Source organism: Paroedura picta, chromosome 2 (genome assembly GCF_049243985.1).
Source record: "Paroedura picta isolate Pp20150507F chromosome 2, Ppicta_v3.0, whole genome shotgun sequence".
Taxonomy (NCBI): Eukaryota; Metazoa; Chordata; class Lepidosauria; order Squamata; family Gekkonidae; genus Paroedura; species Paroedura picta.
In genome coordinates, this window is record NC_135370.1 from 106,773,922 (window position 1) to 106,790,126 (window position 16,205).

The 16,205-nt window shown below is 42.2% G+C and overlaps 1 protein-coding gene across 6 annotated transcripts in view; it reads right to left on the minus strand.

The window, feature by feature from the left end:
* The window catches only part of LUZP2 (leucine zipper protein 2), a 500,598-nt gene that overhangs the window by 23,098 nt on the left and 461,295 nt on the right, over positions 1 to 16,205 (minus strand). For 2 of the 6 annotated variants that reach the window (XM_077322002.1, XM_077322000.1), the window contains exon 10: positions 15,689 to 15,772. The exons of 1 other annotated variant lie outside the window; for it this stretch is intronic. In XM_077322002.1, the coding sequence (XP_077178117.1) occupies positions 15,689 to 15,772 (84 nt within the window). Of the gene's footprint in view, positions 1 to 4,032; positions 4,225 to 15,688; positions 15,776 to 16,205 lie in introns of those variants that run through there. 3 more of the 6 variants (XM_077322001.1, XM_077321999.1, XM_077322005.1) reach the window with 2 other exon arrangements.

Consider the following 16,205-nt stretch of genomic DNA (forward strand, 5'->3'; position numbering starts at 1 on the left):
TACATCAATGAAGCAAGACTCTGGCTAAGAAAACCATATGGAGCAGATCAAGTAATCATGAGATCTGTTTATTAGCACAGGTGAAACAAATTGGAATAGTATTGGCTCATTAAGAGCAGGCAGAGCTTGATTTAAGGGCAGCGGGGGAGATAGCTGTCATTGGCTAACTACTCAGCTATCCACTCAATGGACTTAGAAGGGTATAATTCTGTTCACAACTGCACAGTAAAGTGAATCTACTGTAAATCTGTTTAATACCAGTCTACTGAATGTCAGTGTAAAGTTCTTTCTTTTGGTTAGGAATACCTCTGAATGACCGTTTATGCACTGGAGGTTTCATGCCAGGCTGCAAGCTGGAGTTTTAGTCGTGGCAGGTTGCCCCACCTCTTTCTGCATCCACATGGGGGAGAATTTGGCCTGGTGTGCCATATCTGCCCCCGATTTGTGCTCCTGCATAGGAGCTAGGGCAGTGAAATTCCCAGTGCATAAACGGTCAATGATTCTTAAAATTAAAAAGTTAACGTTAAATTCAGTTGTTTCCATCGATGTGTCATTCATCAATACAATTACAAATCTCTAGCATGAATACTTATCATTTGATAAGACTGGGATAAATCATGTATGAAATCTGAAAATCATGTATCACAATAATGAAATGGGGAAAATGTATTTTTTTAAGCATTGGAATAAGTTAATGAAAGAGGGCACCTAAGGTGGCTTTTATAGGAAGCAATATTTGACACTGCATACAATAATTGTATTTTAACTTGGAAGACAAATATCAAGCAAACTTTGACTAAATTATTATTTTTTACAGTATTCAATAATCAGAAGGCAGCAATTTGTCTCACGCAGGAGAAAATGTTTTTTTATCCATTTGCTCTCAATATTTTTTTTCCCTATTGATAGCTCCTCTCTTTGCAGCTCCCCCCCCCACATTGGAAAAGAAATGTATTTATGCACATGGGGGAGGATTATTTCCCTTTCTACTGAGCCAAACTGGTGAAAGGGAGAGTAATCAAATTATGAAGATAAATTCCATACTTGCTTAGAAACATGTACATGAACCGGTCCATTGCTCAGCATCCTTGACACTGAATGATTAATGGTTTGTTTAAGGATTTGTTTACTGCAAAAATTAGAGTATGGGGGAAAAATAAAACTTTTATCACTTTTGGATTTTTATATATTTGTTAATGGTTCTGATTTTCCACTTTTCGTTCATACTGTGGATATATATTTAACTGCTTGTATATATATTGATAGGGTACAACCCTAGTAACATTATATAAGTGGATAGTACACTATAGCGTTTGCTGGCAGGGGCTCATGGGAATTGTAGTCCATGAACATCTGGAGGACCACAGGTTGACTACCCCTGCACTATAGTATGTAATGGTGATTAATAGCCAGAAGTAGCTTTGAACAATATTTATATTTTACATGAACAAAATAGATTTTTTAAAAATTGGAACAGCAGAAAGAAAAAACTTAAAACTATGAATACACATTGTATTAAGGTTTATGCTAATATGTGATTGATTAGAATGATTGATTTTTGCATTTTTAATTGCCTTTTCTCAAAGACAGGGGAGGTAACATCTGAGATACACAACATTAAAATTTTACAAATAAAAATCTCAGTTTAAATTATTAAAATATAATTTCCTAAAAATATTAAAAATGATAAAAGCAACAGCACTGATGATTGTCTGATGTCTTTTCTTCTTGAGGAAAGGAGGATGGAAACAATATAAATATTGTTCATTGACATTTCTAGATGGACTAAGGCAGGGAATCCAGGTAGAATTTTGATGATCTTCTAGGTCTCAAGTGTAGACCTGGTGGAATAGCCCTGATTTCATTCAGTAGAGTGTTCTACCAGGCCAGGGACAGGTCCAAAAAAGCCCTGGCCCTTGTTGAGGTAAATTTTGCTTCTTTGGGGCCAGGAATCCTAAGCAGGTTTTGTTGACTCGGCCTCAGTATTATTTGTGGCCTGTGATGGACAATGTGGTCCCACAGGTATAATGGTTCCAGACTGTTCAAAGGTCAGTATCAAAACTTTGAACTTGACCTAGTCCTCAATCTGTAGCTAGGAGAGAACAGGTTCGATATGTGCTTTTCCTTAGGTATTTTATGAAAGAAATAAAAAAGTTCAATCTTTTAAATGTTTTATAGTATGTATAATTTTATAAATCCCCCTCTTAATCATATCTTCTCTAAACTGAAAGGTCCCAGACTCTTTACCCTTTTCTTGTAGGAAAAGACCCCTTAATGACCCTAGTTATCTGTATTGTACTTTTCCAACTATTCAGTGTTCTTTTTGAGATACCGTGCACACAGTATTCCAAAAGAGCTTGCAGCATTGATCAATATAGAGGCATTTTAATATTGGCTCTTTAAAATCCCTTTTATTAATAATCTCCTTTCTCACTGCTGGGGCACCAACAAACCTCATTAGCATATGCTTAAAGTTGGGATTTTATGGGATTTTATGTTTCAATATGAAATAGCACCAGCCATGATATTGATCCTTGTTGGACCACACTGCTTCCTCCACTCCAATGACAAACCTGTTCATTTATTCCTTTTCTTTGCTTCCTGCATTCAACCTGTTATTAATATTTCTTATTTATTTATAATTTGACATATCCTGCTACTCCCAAACAAGACAGTTCATAGCGAGTAACAAGCATAAAACCCCACAATAAATGTCATTAAACATCTATAATCTCTCAGGGAGTGGTATACATAATTGGTTAAGGGATAAGTGGGTGGAGACTGGGCAGGGCCAGTCCGGGTGAGGGCCCAACTAGAAAGTACAGATTCAGCTTGTCTGAGAAAGTGCCTTACAAGTCTAAACCCTTCCTCCTGACATCCATTTTTATTTGCATATTGAGACCCCTAGTTTATATATGTCTAGTTGTTTTTTCAGTAGTGATTCTGAGAACACTGCCTTTGAAGGCAGTGCATTTAACTTTCTGCCTAATAACTTACATTTTTCTTCAGGACCTCACTACTACATTTCCCCATGTCATTACTATCAACATGTACCATGCCTGTTGATTCATCCCCAGCACTATTTATCAACAAAGTCTGGTGCCATCTATCTTTGCATGCAGCAGGCAAGTTACTATGCAGTCAAAATACATCACAGACTCCACTAATCATTAAATCATCCACTCACAAAACCTCCCTCCCTCTAACCCTAGAGAGGCATCCATAGTAAAAGAGAGGGGCTTTACGCACCGGGATCTTTGTAGCAAATTGGTCACTGAATGAAAAATCGCCATTTAAAATAGTGGAATTCGTCGTTATGCATACCTGCCTTTGTAGTGGAATCCAGTTGCGTTTTGTAGCGTTTCCCACAGGCTACCGGTCTCGGCAGAAATCGCTAGAAAGGAAGCGCTATTGCCGAGCTCGTCCCGCCCCTGGCCGTCAAGCAGCCAATGGGCAGCCGTTAGCATGCTCCCAAACAGCCCCTTTCCCTTTAAGAAAGGTTTTTTTTTAAAAAAACAGACCCATAGCAACGAATCTGGGTAGATTCGTTGCAACGGAGAGACCCATCCAGCTGCCTGGTGTGTTTGAGCTGTCGTTTGAACGTTTGATCGTTGCCACGCTGCCTCCGAGTGAAAAAAAAAATCCCCCCCCTCTCACGGGCCCGATTTTCGGCAGAATGAATGTGTAAAAATTAATGGGAAAATACATCAGCAAACGGGCTTTTCTGTGGTTTGTGCTTAGTGACTAAAGGGGAAGGACTGAAGCCAGGGAAGCCTCTAAACAGAAAGAGGCTCGCTGGTGCGTTTATCCCCGCTCGCTCGGAGAAAAAAAAATGGTGATCGCTTCGCCGGAAGATCAGAGAGGAGAGCCAGGGGGAGGGACTTTGTAGAAACCGCAACAATGTTAACGCACAGGTCTTTTTCGCTAGTGTTGCAGATTGGTTGCAGGAGTGTATCGCTTTCCGGAGGGTGAATCCACTTTTGGGGATTTCCCTAAAAGCGCTACAAGGAAGCGCTTTTTGCAGATTGGTTTCAGGTGTGTGGCAGATTGTCGACGACGTCGTGTGTTATGGCAAATCAATAGCGTTTTCAATTGGCAACCATTGTGCGATTTTGAAGGCGTGCAAAAAGCCCCAGAATATTGGTCCATCACTCAATGAACTAATCCAATCGAGGGGATCATGTTCCTCAACAGCAGATTAACACCTTCCAAGTGCCTCGATCTCTATAACAGCAACAGCAAAAGAAGAAGAGGAAGAAGAGGTTTTTATACCCGGATTTTCTCTACCTTAAATCATCTCAAAGTGGTTTACAATTTCATTTGATTCTCCTCATCACAACAGGCAACTTGTGAGGTAGGTGGAAGTGCAAGAGTTCTGACTAGCCCAAAGTCACTCAATAGACTTCATGTGGTGGAATGGAAAATCAAACCTGATTCTCCAGATTACAGTTTGCTACTCTTAATTACTGCAGTAGTACTGTCAGCACAGAAGTAGGTCCCTGAAGGTCCTGTCCACATATCTTCTCTTCATCAGTTTCTCCAGGTCAGCAATCCAAGCTCAAGGAAACAAGCATCCAGAAGGAAACACACCCACAATTTCTGTCCAGTGGTCAGATAATAGTATATGTGGCAGGGTGGATGCACCCATCAGCTGTTAGGCTGAAATGACCATGAACTATTTCCCCAGTCCGTTTCTCTTACCCCACTTTGAAGTGAGGGGGGAACAAAACCGAAAGGTTTAATGGTTTGCAGCCATTTAAACCTAACAGCGGAGCAAACCCACCAGTGAAATGGCTCACAATAATTTAAACCTAACAGGTCAGTTGCAGAACTGTGCTGCTTAGCTGCTAGGTTTAAACTACCCAAACAACCAGACCAAACTGGACAAAAGTCTAGTAAATATTCAGGGAATGTGCCTTTTCTAAACATCAGTTTGGGGGCTCTAAACCCGGCCAAGTTCAAGTCAAATTTTGGCTCGTGAACTGATTTTTGCCCATTGTCCGGCAGGGTGGCATTTTTTGCCAATGAGATGTGACTCGTGATAGCGGTAAATAAGCCCACAGCTTTATTAAATTCCCTCCTATAGAGGGCTGGTCTAGCACAAGATGGAAGCCCCCCAAACCCACAACCATCCGGCTGTTCATTACTAGAGTCCATGGGCACCCTACAGCCTGCTACTTTCCCAGCCAGGAGAGCAGGCCCCTTGTCCTTGGACCCTCTTCCTGTGGGGAAGTGACCCTATTGGAGGTGCTGCCATGTGCCCACCTCATTTGGCTACCCCCAGGGTCACTTGGTATCAAGCCCCTGGCCTACCAGCCAGGTTAGCCACGCTTGACTACCTGTCTCTTAATGAGACCCCCCACCTAAGGGAGCCTAGTACGGAAACTGACCTCCCTGCCAATGGCTCCCTCTCATGCCTCATACCGCAGCTGCAATGTGAATTATCTTGTAAGAGAAGTTAACAATAAATTCCGTACCTTAACATAACCAGATAACAAACTACAAAGGGGTGGGAAGCTGCTCTGGCAGCAGCTCAGGCGGAGAGGGCAGGCTTCACACACTTGGCACCCTTTATAGGCATGTGCAAGCCCACCTCTCCCCTGGCTGCCATGTGCACACTGCTCCACACAGCATGCACACTCCCCCAAGCTGCCTCTCACCATGGCTGCCTGACAGACCCCCACCGCACCAATGGCATCCTCGGTAAGTGCGGCCACCCATTCCTACTAGATATTCCCACTGGCTTTCTACCTTCACAACTGTCTTTTTAGGGTTGAAATATGGTGCTTACCTGAATCTGTACAAATTCCCATAGCAGGAAAAATAATGTGGTACATCACCCTACTTGCTGATATGAAGCTCGTATGCCAGGATACTCAGACTACTTTTGTATGCCGATGACACAGTGTTATTATCCAGAACAAGAATTGGTCTCAAGTGTTATCTCAACAAATTTACTGAGTACTGTCCAGAAAATAATCTAAAAATTAACTTTGAAAAGAACAAAATAATGTTTTTTTCAAAGAGGCATTATAAATATTCACAGGTAATTGGTGGAAACAACATTGAACAGGTCTATCACTTCAAATACCTTGGTATCACTTTAAATTTTAACAACAAATGGCTAATGCACAAGAGGAAAGTTAGGAGTTCTATGAAAGGTCCATTGGCTCTGTTAACAAAATTTTATTTTCAAAAGGGCAATCATGACCTCAATGCAGCGCTGAAAATATATATGGCCAAAATGGTCCCACAGATGCTTTATGGGATACCAATCTGGATCGAAGCATTCAATCATGATTTAGAAGCACTTCATGTGTCCTTCCTCAGTTCATTATCTCAAGTCCCTAGAAATGTGGCTAATGACACCTTAATTGCTGAACTAGGCCAACAGAGACTCGAAACCAGAGCCTGGTCTCTTACTTTTAGATACTGGATCAGTTTTCATTTTAGGGCACAGTCAAATAACCTTCCCCACAATTCCAATTGGTTTCATAGACTTTCTAACAAACTCTTCTCATTGGGCTTAGATTTACATTCTTTGATGAATCTTGAGGAGAAAAGTATATATAAGTTCATAGTAAGGAGACTGGAGGACATTGAATATCAATACTTACTGTCATTTACATCTCCATCTTGCTCTCCCCGTGTATGGAATGTTATCCCGTTATATAAAGTTATCCCACCCTACCTTACTTTGAATTGAAGATTACTCCGACAGGAAAACTTTCATGCTTGCTCGGCTGAACTCTTTCCCTTCTAATGTTCTTAGGGAGGTTTAACTGTATTCATTTAGCAGAGGCTAGGTTTTCATGGTTGTATGGTTTCCCATCTTCTTCCTCATATTATTTTGTTTTGCTCCAAGTTTTCTTTATATGTGATATCTGACATTCTATCCTCCCTTCATTTCCATTGTGATGAAACTGTAATAGTTAATAAATTACTTGATAGCAAGGATCCTGCCCAAACCGCCCGTATTGCAGCATTTTTAGGCAAGGTTTTTAGAATTAATTCCTTGTTTTTAACAAAACTGCTTGATTTTTGTTTTAATTTCTTTGTATATCCCTACTTGTATTGTTTATTATGCCAATAAAGGCTTCTGTATCTGTATCTATATCTCAGACTACAGGAATTCTATCTTGCTTCCAGTCAGCTTACTTTATTGAACTCCCAAGTTCAGTGTCTCTGTTAGAGGTTCAAATGTCCTGAGATACAGACCCCCAGGAAACCTGTGTGCCTTTTTACTGAGTCTCATCTTCAATAAACTCAGATTTACAGCTGTGAGCTGAGACCCCACCCTCAGGAGTTAGACAATAGCAGGCTTCTTACTCCTCCCAAGAGAGAAGTTATTTTTAAAAAATAGTGGGGAATGGCTGAGGGGAAGTTATTTTTCAAGTTGCCTGTGTTTATGGATGAAACCTGTAGTGCTCAGTCGGGTAATTTTGGCTGCTTTATACCTTAAATATTGTCCTATATGTACTATATATGAACTGAATCGTGTTATATGAACATGTTTTATGTATATTTGTAGAGCTCAATGTTATAATAGCAAATTTAAATTCTCTAGTTAATGTAGTTTGCCCTACAACACATATTCCTCTGCATATATTTCTTGGCATTGAGTATTTTTGTATTGTTTTAAAACTTTTAAATTAGCTGAAATTAGCAAATTCATATTGGCTTAATATTCAGAAACAAAATGGAATTCAACATATATCCAGAAGAACACACACTGATGAGAAAATTGTTCCTTTGCTTAGTTTTCTACACAGCAACTAATGTAATCAAACCAAATACATCATACATTTTCAATGGAGTACTATTTTATATGGTTTGGGCTCATTAATTACATATTGTTTCCTTCTCCTCTTCCCCTAGTTTCTTATGGATCATTATCAGAAACAGAAGCTTAATGGGAAATGCTAGCCCCGAGAAATTCACACTTGGTCCTAGAAAGTAGTAATTTATCTTGAGGTCTAACTATATAGAATCTAATCCCATTATTCAATTGTGAATGTATTACTGAATTCCTGTTACTTTCTTTGTAATTAGACTAAAATAGAAGAGATTTTAGGAACACAAGGAGAACAGTTTAGGGGGTCAATTGTGTTCAGGTCAGGAAATGTAACCCATCCCATCAAGATAATGTACTTTCCCAGCCCCTGCCGAACCTACCACCTGCTTTAATCACATAAAAGCTTATTATTCCATTAACTTTTGGGTATAATGTTACATGGATTATGTATGCAGCTCAACAGTGCACACATAATATTACTCAATAGATTTGTGTGATTTACTAATAGTTCACTGTTTCTGGAATATTCTTAGACAAATATAGCCTACCCAGGTCAAAAATAATGAGCATTGCATTAGAACTGATAACGTCAGACATTTCTGTATATATTAAACATCTCCCTTTAGTTCATTTCTCCTTAAATATATATTGCATCTCTAGCAACTGTGCTTCCTTCCTAATGACTTTAGTTTAATTTATTTGATTTATTGCCCGCCACTCCCTTACGGCTCATGGCGGGTTACAATAACTGGGTAAAACCCCATAATGAGAATCATATAAGACATATAATTCCATCACCTGTTTCTCCAGACATCATCAGAACGTCAGTCATACTTCTACAGGAAAATAGGTGAATTCAGATGTGCACTTCCTGTACTGGACCAACTTATTTTAGGCATATAAATCTAGGGATGGGCACAATCTACATTTTTGCAGTTTGGTTTGTGGCTAAACCATGAACCCATATTAAATGGGAGGCTGGTTCACAAACCAACTTGGTTCATATCGGTTCATGAGCCATTTAAAATTTAAACCCCTACTTTCTGTTCCTGATAGCTTTTTTGCAGGTTTAGAGCCATTTAAACCCTGTTTTGTTCTCCCCTGTGGCTTTTTGTGGAGAACAGAAAGTAAGGGGTTCAAATGGCTCTGCTGTTTTTCAAGAAGAGTCATACACTGCACCCAAGTTCATGGACATTTGGTGTGATTCTTCAGTTTGCAAACATTACTTCATGAATCATGAATTGCCCAAAATTTGTGCTGAACTTTATTTTGGCAGCTGTTTTTTGTCCATCCTAATATGAAGCCATGATGAGGAATGTGTTTGTCCTCTTGAATTGTCATATAATGCTAGGCATAAATCACATGTCATAACTAGACACAGATACCATAGATTGTACCTGGGACCACTAATTATGCAAGCAAATATGTGCCTCAAAAGCATTAAAAGGAATAATCTTGGGAATGCTAGTAGATTTGACATTGCAAATTCACATCTTAATTTACCAAATGTATCGCTTAACTGGGAGTTCAATCCCAGCAGCCGGCTCAAGGTTGACTCAGCCTTCCATCCTTTCGAGGTCGGTAAAATGAGTACCCAGCTTGCTGGGGGGTAAACAGTAATGACTGGGGAAGGCACTGGCAAACCACCCCGTATTGAGTCTGCCATGAAAACGCTAGAGGGCGTCACCCCAAGGGTCAGACATGACTCGGTGCTTGCACAGGGGATATCTTTATATCCTGGCAATGCAATCCTTGAAGTCAATGAGCTTAAAGGTAAAGGTATCCCCTGTGCAAGCACTGAGTCATGTCTGACCCTTGGGGTGACGCCCTCTAGCGTTTTCATGGCAGACTCAATACGGGGTGGTTTGCCAGTGCCTTCCCCAGTCATTACTGTTTACCCCCCAGCAAGCTGGGTACTCATTTTACTGACCTTGGAAGGATGGAAGGCTGACTCAACCTTGAGCTCCCAGCCTCATGGTCAGAGCTTCAGAGAGCATGTTGGCTGCCTTATCACCTGCACCACAGGTGGCTCTAATATAGGCTTAAGGTAAAGGTATCCCCTGTGCAAGCACTGGGTCATGTCTGACCCTTGGGGTGGCGCCCTCTAGCGTTTTCATGGCAGACTCAATACGGGGTGGTTTGCCAGTGCCTTCTCCAGTCATTACCCCCCAGCAAGCTGGGTACTCAATGAGCTTAGAGAGTTGTAAATGCTTTTTAGGATTAACTGGAAGCCCATGAAGTCAAGCTCAACCACTGTTCCTTTAGAGTGTTTTTCTACACCCACAATGATTCTTTCTTATAAAGAAACATAGCTATACAGGCAGTAACATGGACCACAGTCAGCTGAATGTCGGTCCTTCTGATAGGAAACAAAAAGTGCCAAGCTATCTCTGTGTTTTTGATATATTTTACAACTATATCAAGAAATCTTTCAGTAAGACTGGTAAGATAACATACTGTGAGAATCTCTATGTTGTTAAAGCCCAAATTGTCATTCTTTGTTTGTGTGCACAGTTTTATACAGTCAAGTGAATAAAGGATGAACAATGAAATGATGATTGCTAACAATTTAATAGCTGTCATGTTGATATTTCCCTACCTAAAATGAGAAGACACTGATTGACATAGACAGAGATCTAAGTCACATTAATAAACATGCAATTAGAAAACCTGAAATCTAATTCTCTCAAAAGTCTATAGAGAAGGATGTACTGGAGGCTTTAAGTAGAGTAACAGCTCAGTGCTAGAGGCAGGCATATTTACAGCAGCAGAGAATTGCTTAGGTTTGGCACTGGATCAATGCCTGGGATTGTGCAGAATTACTCAACAAATGGGGAATGGTTTCTGAAGTTCAGACCCAGAGACACGCAGCTTTTGCTTTTACGTTTCTAATCCTTGTGATTCCAAGATCTGTTTTAAAGCGTATAAGGAGTTCCTGATGAAAACTCATCCACAGGGTAGATTTCCAGTGACTGGCAGTGAGGCTTTGGTGCCCTGCATTACCAATGCCCCCTTCGCATTAGCAAAACTGACTTTCCATTTGTGCAGCTTGGATGTATAACATGGAGCTGGCTTTGGGCAGGAAAGGAGATGGGGAGTGACTTTGTCAATGGCTTCAGAGAGCTGGTCATGCCAATCCTCTACCAGCACACTGAATGAGATGCTGGAGTGGCATTGGATCCTGAAGAGCATTCTGAAAGCCAGTTGGATCCATAAGTCTCCTTGGGCAAGTATAAATCTGCTCTCTGCCTATACAGGGTGGGGCTGGTATGTTGATCAGACCCTTAGGGCAAAGTAGCCCGACCATGGTAACCTAGTTGTCTGGACAGGGCCATAATTTATTGCCATTCCAAAGATCAAATCCAGGATGATGTGTTGGGCCAGGCTGACATTAGGCCCAAGTTCTGTGGGGAACTGTCCTTCTTCTGTGGATGTTAAAGTCCCCCAAGACTAATAGTCTGGGGAATTGTGCAGCCCACCCCGTGACCAGCTCCCATGTTGCTCATCTTGATTGAACTAGAACAGTCGATTTGTGATACCAAGCCAACATTGCAGAGCTAGGGCTTAGTAAGAAGAGATCTTATGAAGAAATGCAAAACACACAACACAACATTTAGGAATAAAAACAGGTCACAGTATTTCTTGATTACAAATCAAGTAGCATTGGTGTAACATGGGGGCAGATCCTGGAAAAAACTCTTGATATACATCCCACAGCCCTCCAGCTGGGGAAACCTGGGAATGATAAAATATGAGTGGTATCACAAGGATGGCTGCCACCGAGTGCTACAATTTGGCACCTAGGGTGATCCTGGGCATGGCCCCTGAGTTGGGCATGCCACATGGCTTCTCATGCTCCCAGACCATATAAAGGAGTACCCAAAAAGGGGGGAGATGGATATACAATAGGATCTGCACAGATGCACAAAACTGCCTAGCCATGACAAATAAGCATGCATGTACCCGGGGAAATTGGAAGGGTGGATGGGAATCCACAGAAAATTGTGCTGCTAAAGCCTCCAACAATCACTGGCAGAGCCTGCCAAATCTTCTTGTGCTTCATGAGGCCAGCCGCTGGATGACCTGGAACTGGTCAGTGTGGTAGGCCAAGGTAGTCTTCAGCATCCTTTGAGCAAAGGGCAGGAAGCCTTCTCCAGCCTGTTTTGAGTCTGTGCTGCAATCCTGGCCCTTTTTAGCCATGTTTGCATCCCAATGAAGCTGCATTATACTGAGGCAGACACATGGTCTACCATGGCCACTCTTGTCTACTCTAATTTGCAATAGCTATGGATTTGAGTAGAAGTCTGTGATATCACCTACTATCTTATCCTTATGGCTGATTCCATGCCAACGGAGCCACTCCAGGATGTCAACAATGTGTTCCTGTGGAACTGCATGCTCCAGAGCTTGCTGTGTCCCCTTGGGATACACAGCAGTGGCAGTAAGGACTTGGGACCAATAGGGAGGCAATACAGCCCCCTTGCCTGGCCAGGGGAAATCTGGTGACATCACTGCCAATCTGCCCCTGACCAACACAGGGAGAGGAGGTCACTAGGGCTGCTGACGGGGGTGAGAACGGAGACTTGGACATGCTGCACCAGCCCTTTTTGCCCCAAGGCTGTCTTAACTGTCACATCCAACAACTTCCCTCACTTTGCTTCAGACCACTGGCAGAGCTGGCAGGAGGCTGCAGAGTGCTCCCCCCCCTCCCCCCCTTCAGGCCTGCTGTGAAGGAGCCTCTAACAGCCCCTGACTGAGAGGAGGGAGGCATTTCTGAGAGCAATGCAGGGGAGTCTGTGTGTGTGTGGGGGGGTACTTGTGCTTTCCTTTTGAGTGGGGAAGCTTTCCCCTTCTGTCAAATAGTTGGCTGACAGGGGGGCCAGATAAAATCCCCTTCTCACTTAAAATATTGCTCTGGCTGGTATCACTGCTGGAGGGAAGATGCACCCGGGGTTGGAAATATTCCTGGAAGTTTGGAGGTGGGACTTCAAAATTGTACATTGCCTCAGAGTCCAGCCTCCAAAGTAGCCATTTTTGCCTGCAGAGCTGATCTTAAGACGGTTGTAGAGGCTCGCAGACTGCCGGGGGGGGGGTGCAGGGAGTGGTGTGGGTGTGTCCCTCCTGAGCTATGAGCTATGGCCAGCCCTTACCAGCAACTGTTTTTATTCTGGAGAGCAGACAGACAGACAGACCAGCGTCAGTCCTGCAAGTCTGGAAAGCAAAGGAACTTCTAAATACAGAATATTTACAGCCTGAAACTGTAATGAACAAGTAAATGGCTGGAGAGACATGGGGATAGAAGTTCCTTTTTCAAGTTTGGCTTGGTAAATAAAAAGAACAGTATTTGCCAGGAAGGTACTGTGAACTCAAAGGCATAAGTGTCCCAGAACTTCAAGTGGAGTTAACTTTACAGGAAAGTAGACAGTGAGACTTTGGGGGAAACTAGGAGATCCACTTTTATTAGGCAACGACTTGCCCTTGCAGACAACAACAAGGACTGCAGTTGCCAGCAGTAGGCCTCAGTGTTCAGAAGGGCAGACATCACCAGCCAAGCAAACAAGGGGTGTCTGGAGCCACATGCATTGCTTTTGAAGGGATGCATGTGAGAGCTTTTCCTTCAGCCTCACTTCCTGAAGATGAGCTGTACTTCTAGTGGATTCTCAGGCCCCACATGGATGCTGACATCCCTAAACCTCAGTGGGATACAATGCTATACAGTCACCTCTCCAAAGCAGTCATTTTTGCCTGGGGAGCTGATCTATATAGTCTGGAGATGGGCAGCAATTCCAGGAGATATCCAGTCCCTATCTGGAGGCTGCCTTTCCCTGGTCTGAACATATTCCTTAAAGTCTGGAAGCGGGGCCTCAAAACTGTGTAATGCCCCTGCAGCCACCTAGTACACCCTGACCTATTTCAGGTCAAAAAAAACATTGCAGAGAGGAGGTAAGGTTGCCAGACTGGTGTAGGTTCATGTTCTGGAATTCCACACTACCTAGGTGTGCGTAAACCTGACTAAGGCCATGACTGCTGTGCACAGAGAGACCTTCTTTTAGGGTTGCCATCTTCCAAGTGAGGCTTTCTACCCCTCCTCCCTCACAGGGTGTCTGCTATGGGGAGAAGAAGGGAAGGCAATTAGAAGGCGATTGGCCTGGCCGATTCCCGCCCTGCCGACAAGGAAGCAACTGCTAGCCGCACGGAGAGGTTAGGAGTGTGGACTTCTAATCTGGCATGCCAGGTTCGATTCTGCGCTCCCCCACATGCAACCAGCTGGGTGACCTTGGGCTCGCCACGGCACTGATAAAGCTGTTCTGACCGAGCAGTGATATCAGGGCTCTCTCAGCCTCACCCACCCCACAGGGTGTCTGTTGTGGGGAGAGGAATGGGAAGGTGACTGTAAGCTGCTTTGAGACTCCTTCGGGTAGAGAAAAGCGGCATATAAGAACCAGCTCTTCTTCTTCTTCTTCTAACTTGTATATTTCTGGAATTCCTTGTCTGAGCACCAAATCTTCAGGGAAATCAGGAGATGGCAGGTGCAGACTTTTAAAAACAAGGTGGGCAGTTACGCACCTAAGTCCATGGAAATTCATTAGCATCTTCCCATTTAGTTTTTTCAGCCTGAAGCGAAAACATGGATACAACCCCTTATGTGAAATTGAAATGAAACACTGAAAATGCATCATCTGACATCTACACTAATTTTGGTATAGTCACGTAATGTACAATGTGACAGTATTACAGGCATTGCTACTTTATATTCTTTACAGATTTTCTTTCATCATTAATAGGAAAATTAATAGATAAATCAAAAGATGGTTAAATTTGATCTGGGGTACGTTGCAAGGTTACAGTTTACTAAGCACATGGAAATTGTTTTCAAGGAGATCTGCAAGCTTGTCAAGATTACCAAAAATTACTAGACTTCCATTGTTCCAAGAACCCAGTCGAGATTTACCGCTGCCAAACATTGAAGCAGCAGACAGCCTATTGAAAGGCAGACATGACCGCCTAAAAGGCCGGCTATTGTGTGTGCTGCTGTAACACAACATGCACAGTGATCTGAGCAGGCTGGGACACATGGTGCCTATTTTATTTTATTTTATTTTATTTTATTTTATTTTATTTTATTTTATTTTATTTTATTTTATTTTATTTTATTTTATTTTATTTTATTTTATTTTATTTCATTTCATTTCATTTCATTTCATTTCATTTCATTTCATTTATATTTATATACCACCCTCCCTGAGGGCTCAGGGCGGTTTACAGAAAACAGGGAAGGATGCAATTAACACATGGTAACAGGTAACAGGTAAAAACAGGTAATTGAGCCTCTTGTGGCACAGAGTGGTAAGGCAGCTGTCTGAAAGCTTTGCTCATAAGGCTGGGAGTTCAATCCCAGCAGCCGGCTCAAGGTTGACTCAGCCTTCCATCCTTCCGAGGTCGGTAAAATGAGTACCCAGCTTGCTGGGGGGTAAACGGTCATGACTGGGGAAGGCACTGGCAAACCACCCCGTATTGAGTCTGCCATGAAAACGCTAGAGGGCGTCACCCCAAGGGTCAGACATGACTCGGTGCTTGCACAGGGGATATCTTTACCTTTACCTTTATTGCTTAACTAATCATTAAATCACATCTTTACCAGCTGTCTTACTTCTTTAAAAAAAACCCAGAATTTAAAACTCTGCTAATTAATCTCATGCGGAAACCTTGGAGACTAGTGTTTTAAATTTTAAAAAAGCTGCTTTGCAGTACCTGAATATAAAAATTTATTTTCATACAAAATTCCGTATATGGTATGTCATATTTTGATACAAACAAATAAACATGCACTTATAGGCTTGATGGTTTGCATTTATGTACACTTATTCCTATGTTCAAATAGATTAGACTTACATCTTGAGAATCGCATTCCCAGGCACTTTGATTATCTTCTTTTCTTGAAGAAACCTGAATAGTCTCCTTGTCTGCAGGAAATCTCTGCTGGGAAATAAGGATAAAAGCATTGAAAAGTTACAATGAGAAAATGCATCAATCAATTATATATACCTGTAAGGTAAAGGTAAAGGTATCCCCTGTGCAAGCACCGAGTCACCCCCTTCTTCTTTTGCCCTCAATCACTCCCAGCATTAGGCTCTTCTCCAGGGAGTCCTTCCTTCTCATGAGGTGGCCAAAGTATTTGAGTTTCATCTTCAGGATCTGGTCTTCTAAAGAGCAGTCACGGCTGATCTCCTCTAGGACTGACTGGTTTGTTCACTTTGCAGTCCAAGGGACTCGCAAGAGTCTTCTCCAGCACCAGATTTCAAAAGCCTTAATTGCTTGATGGTTGGCCTTCCTTATGGTCCACAACTTTGCCATACGATAAATAAATCCACCAGCCTTTTTTTCACCTGGACAACAAAAATAATGAAAT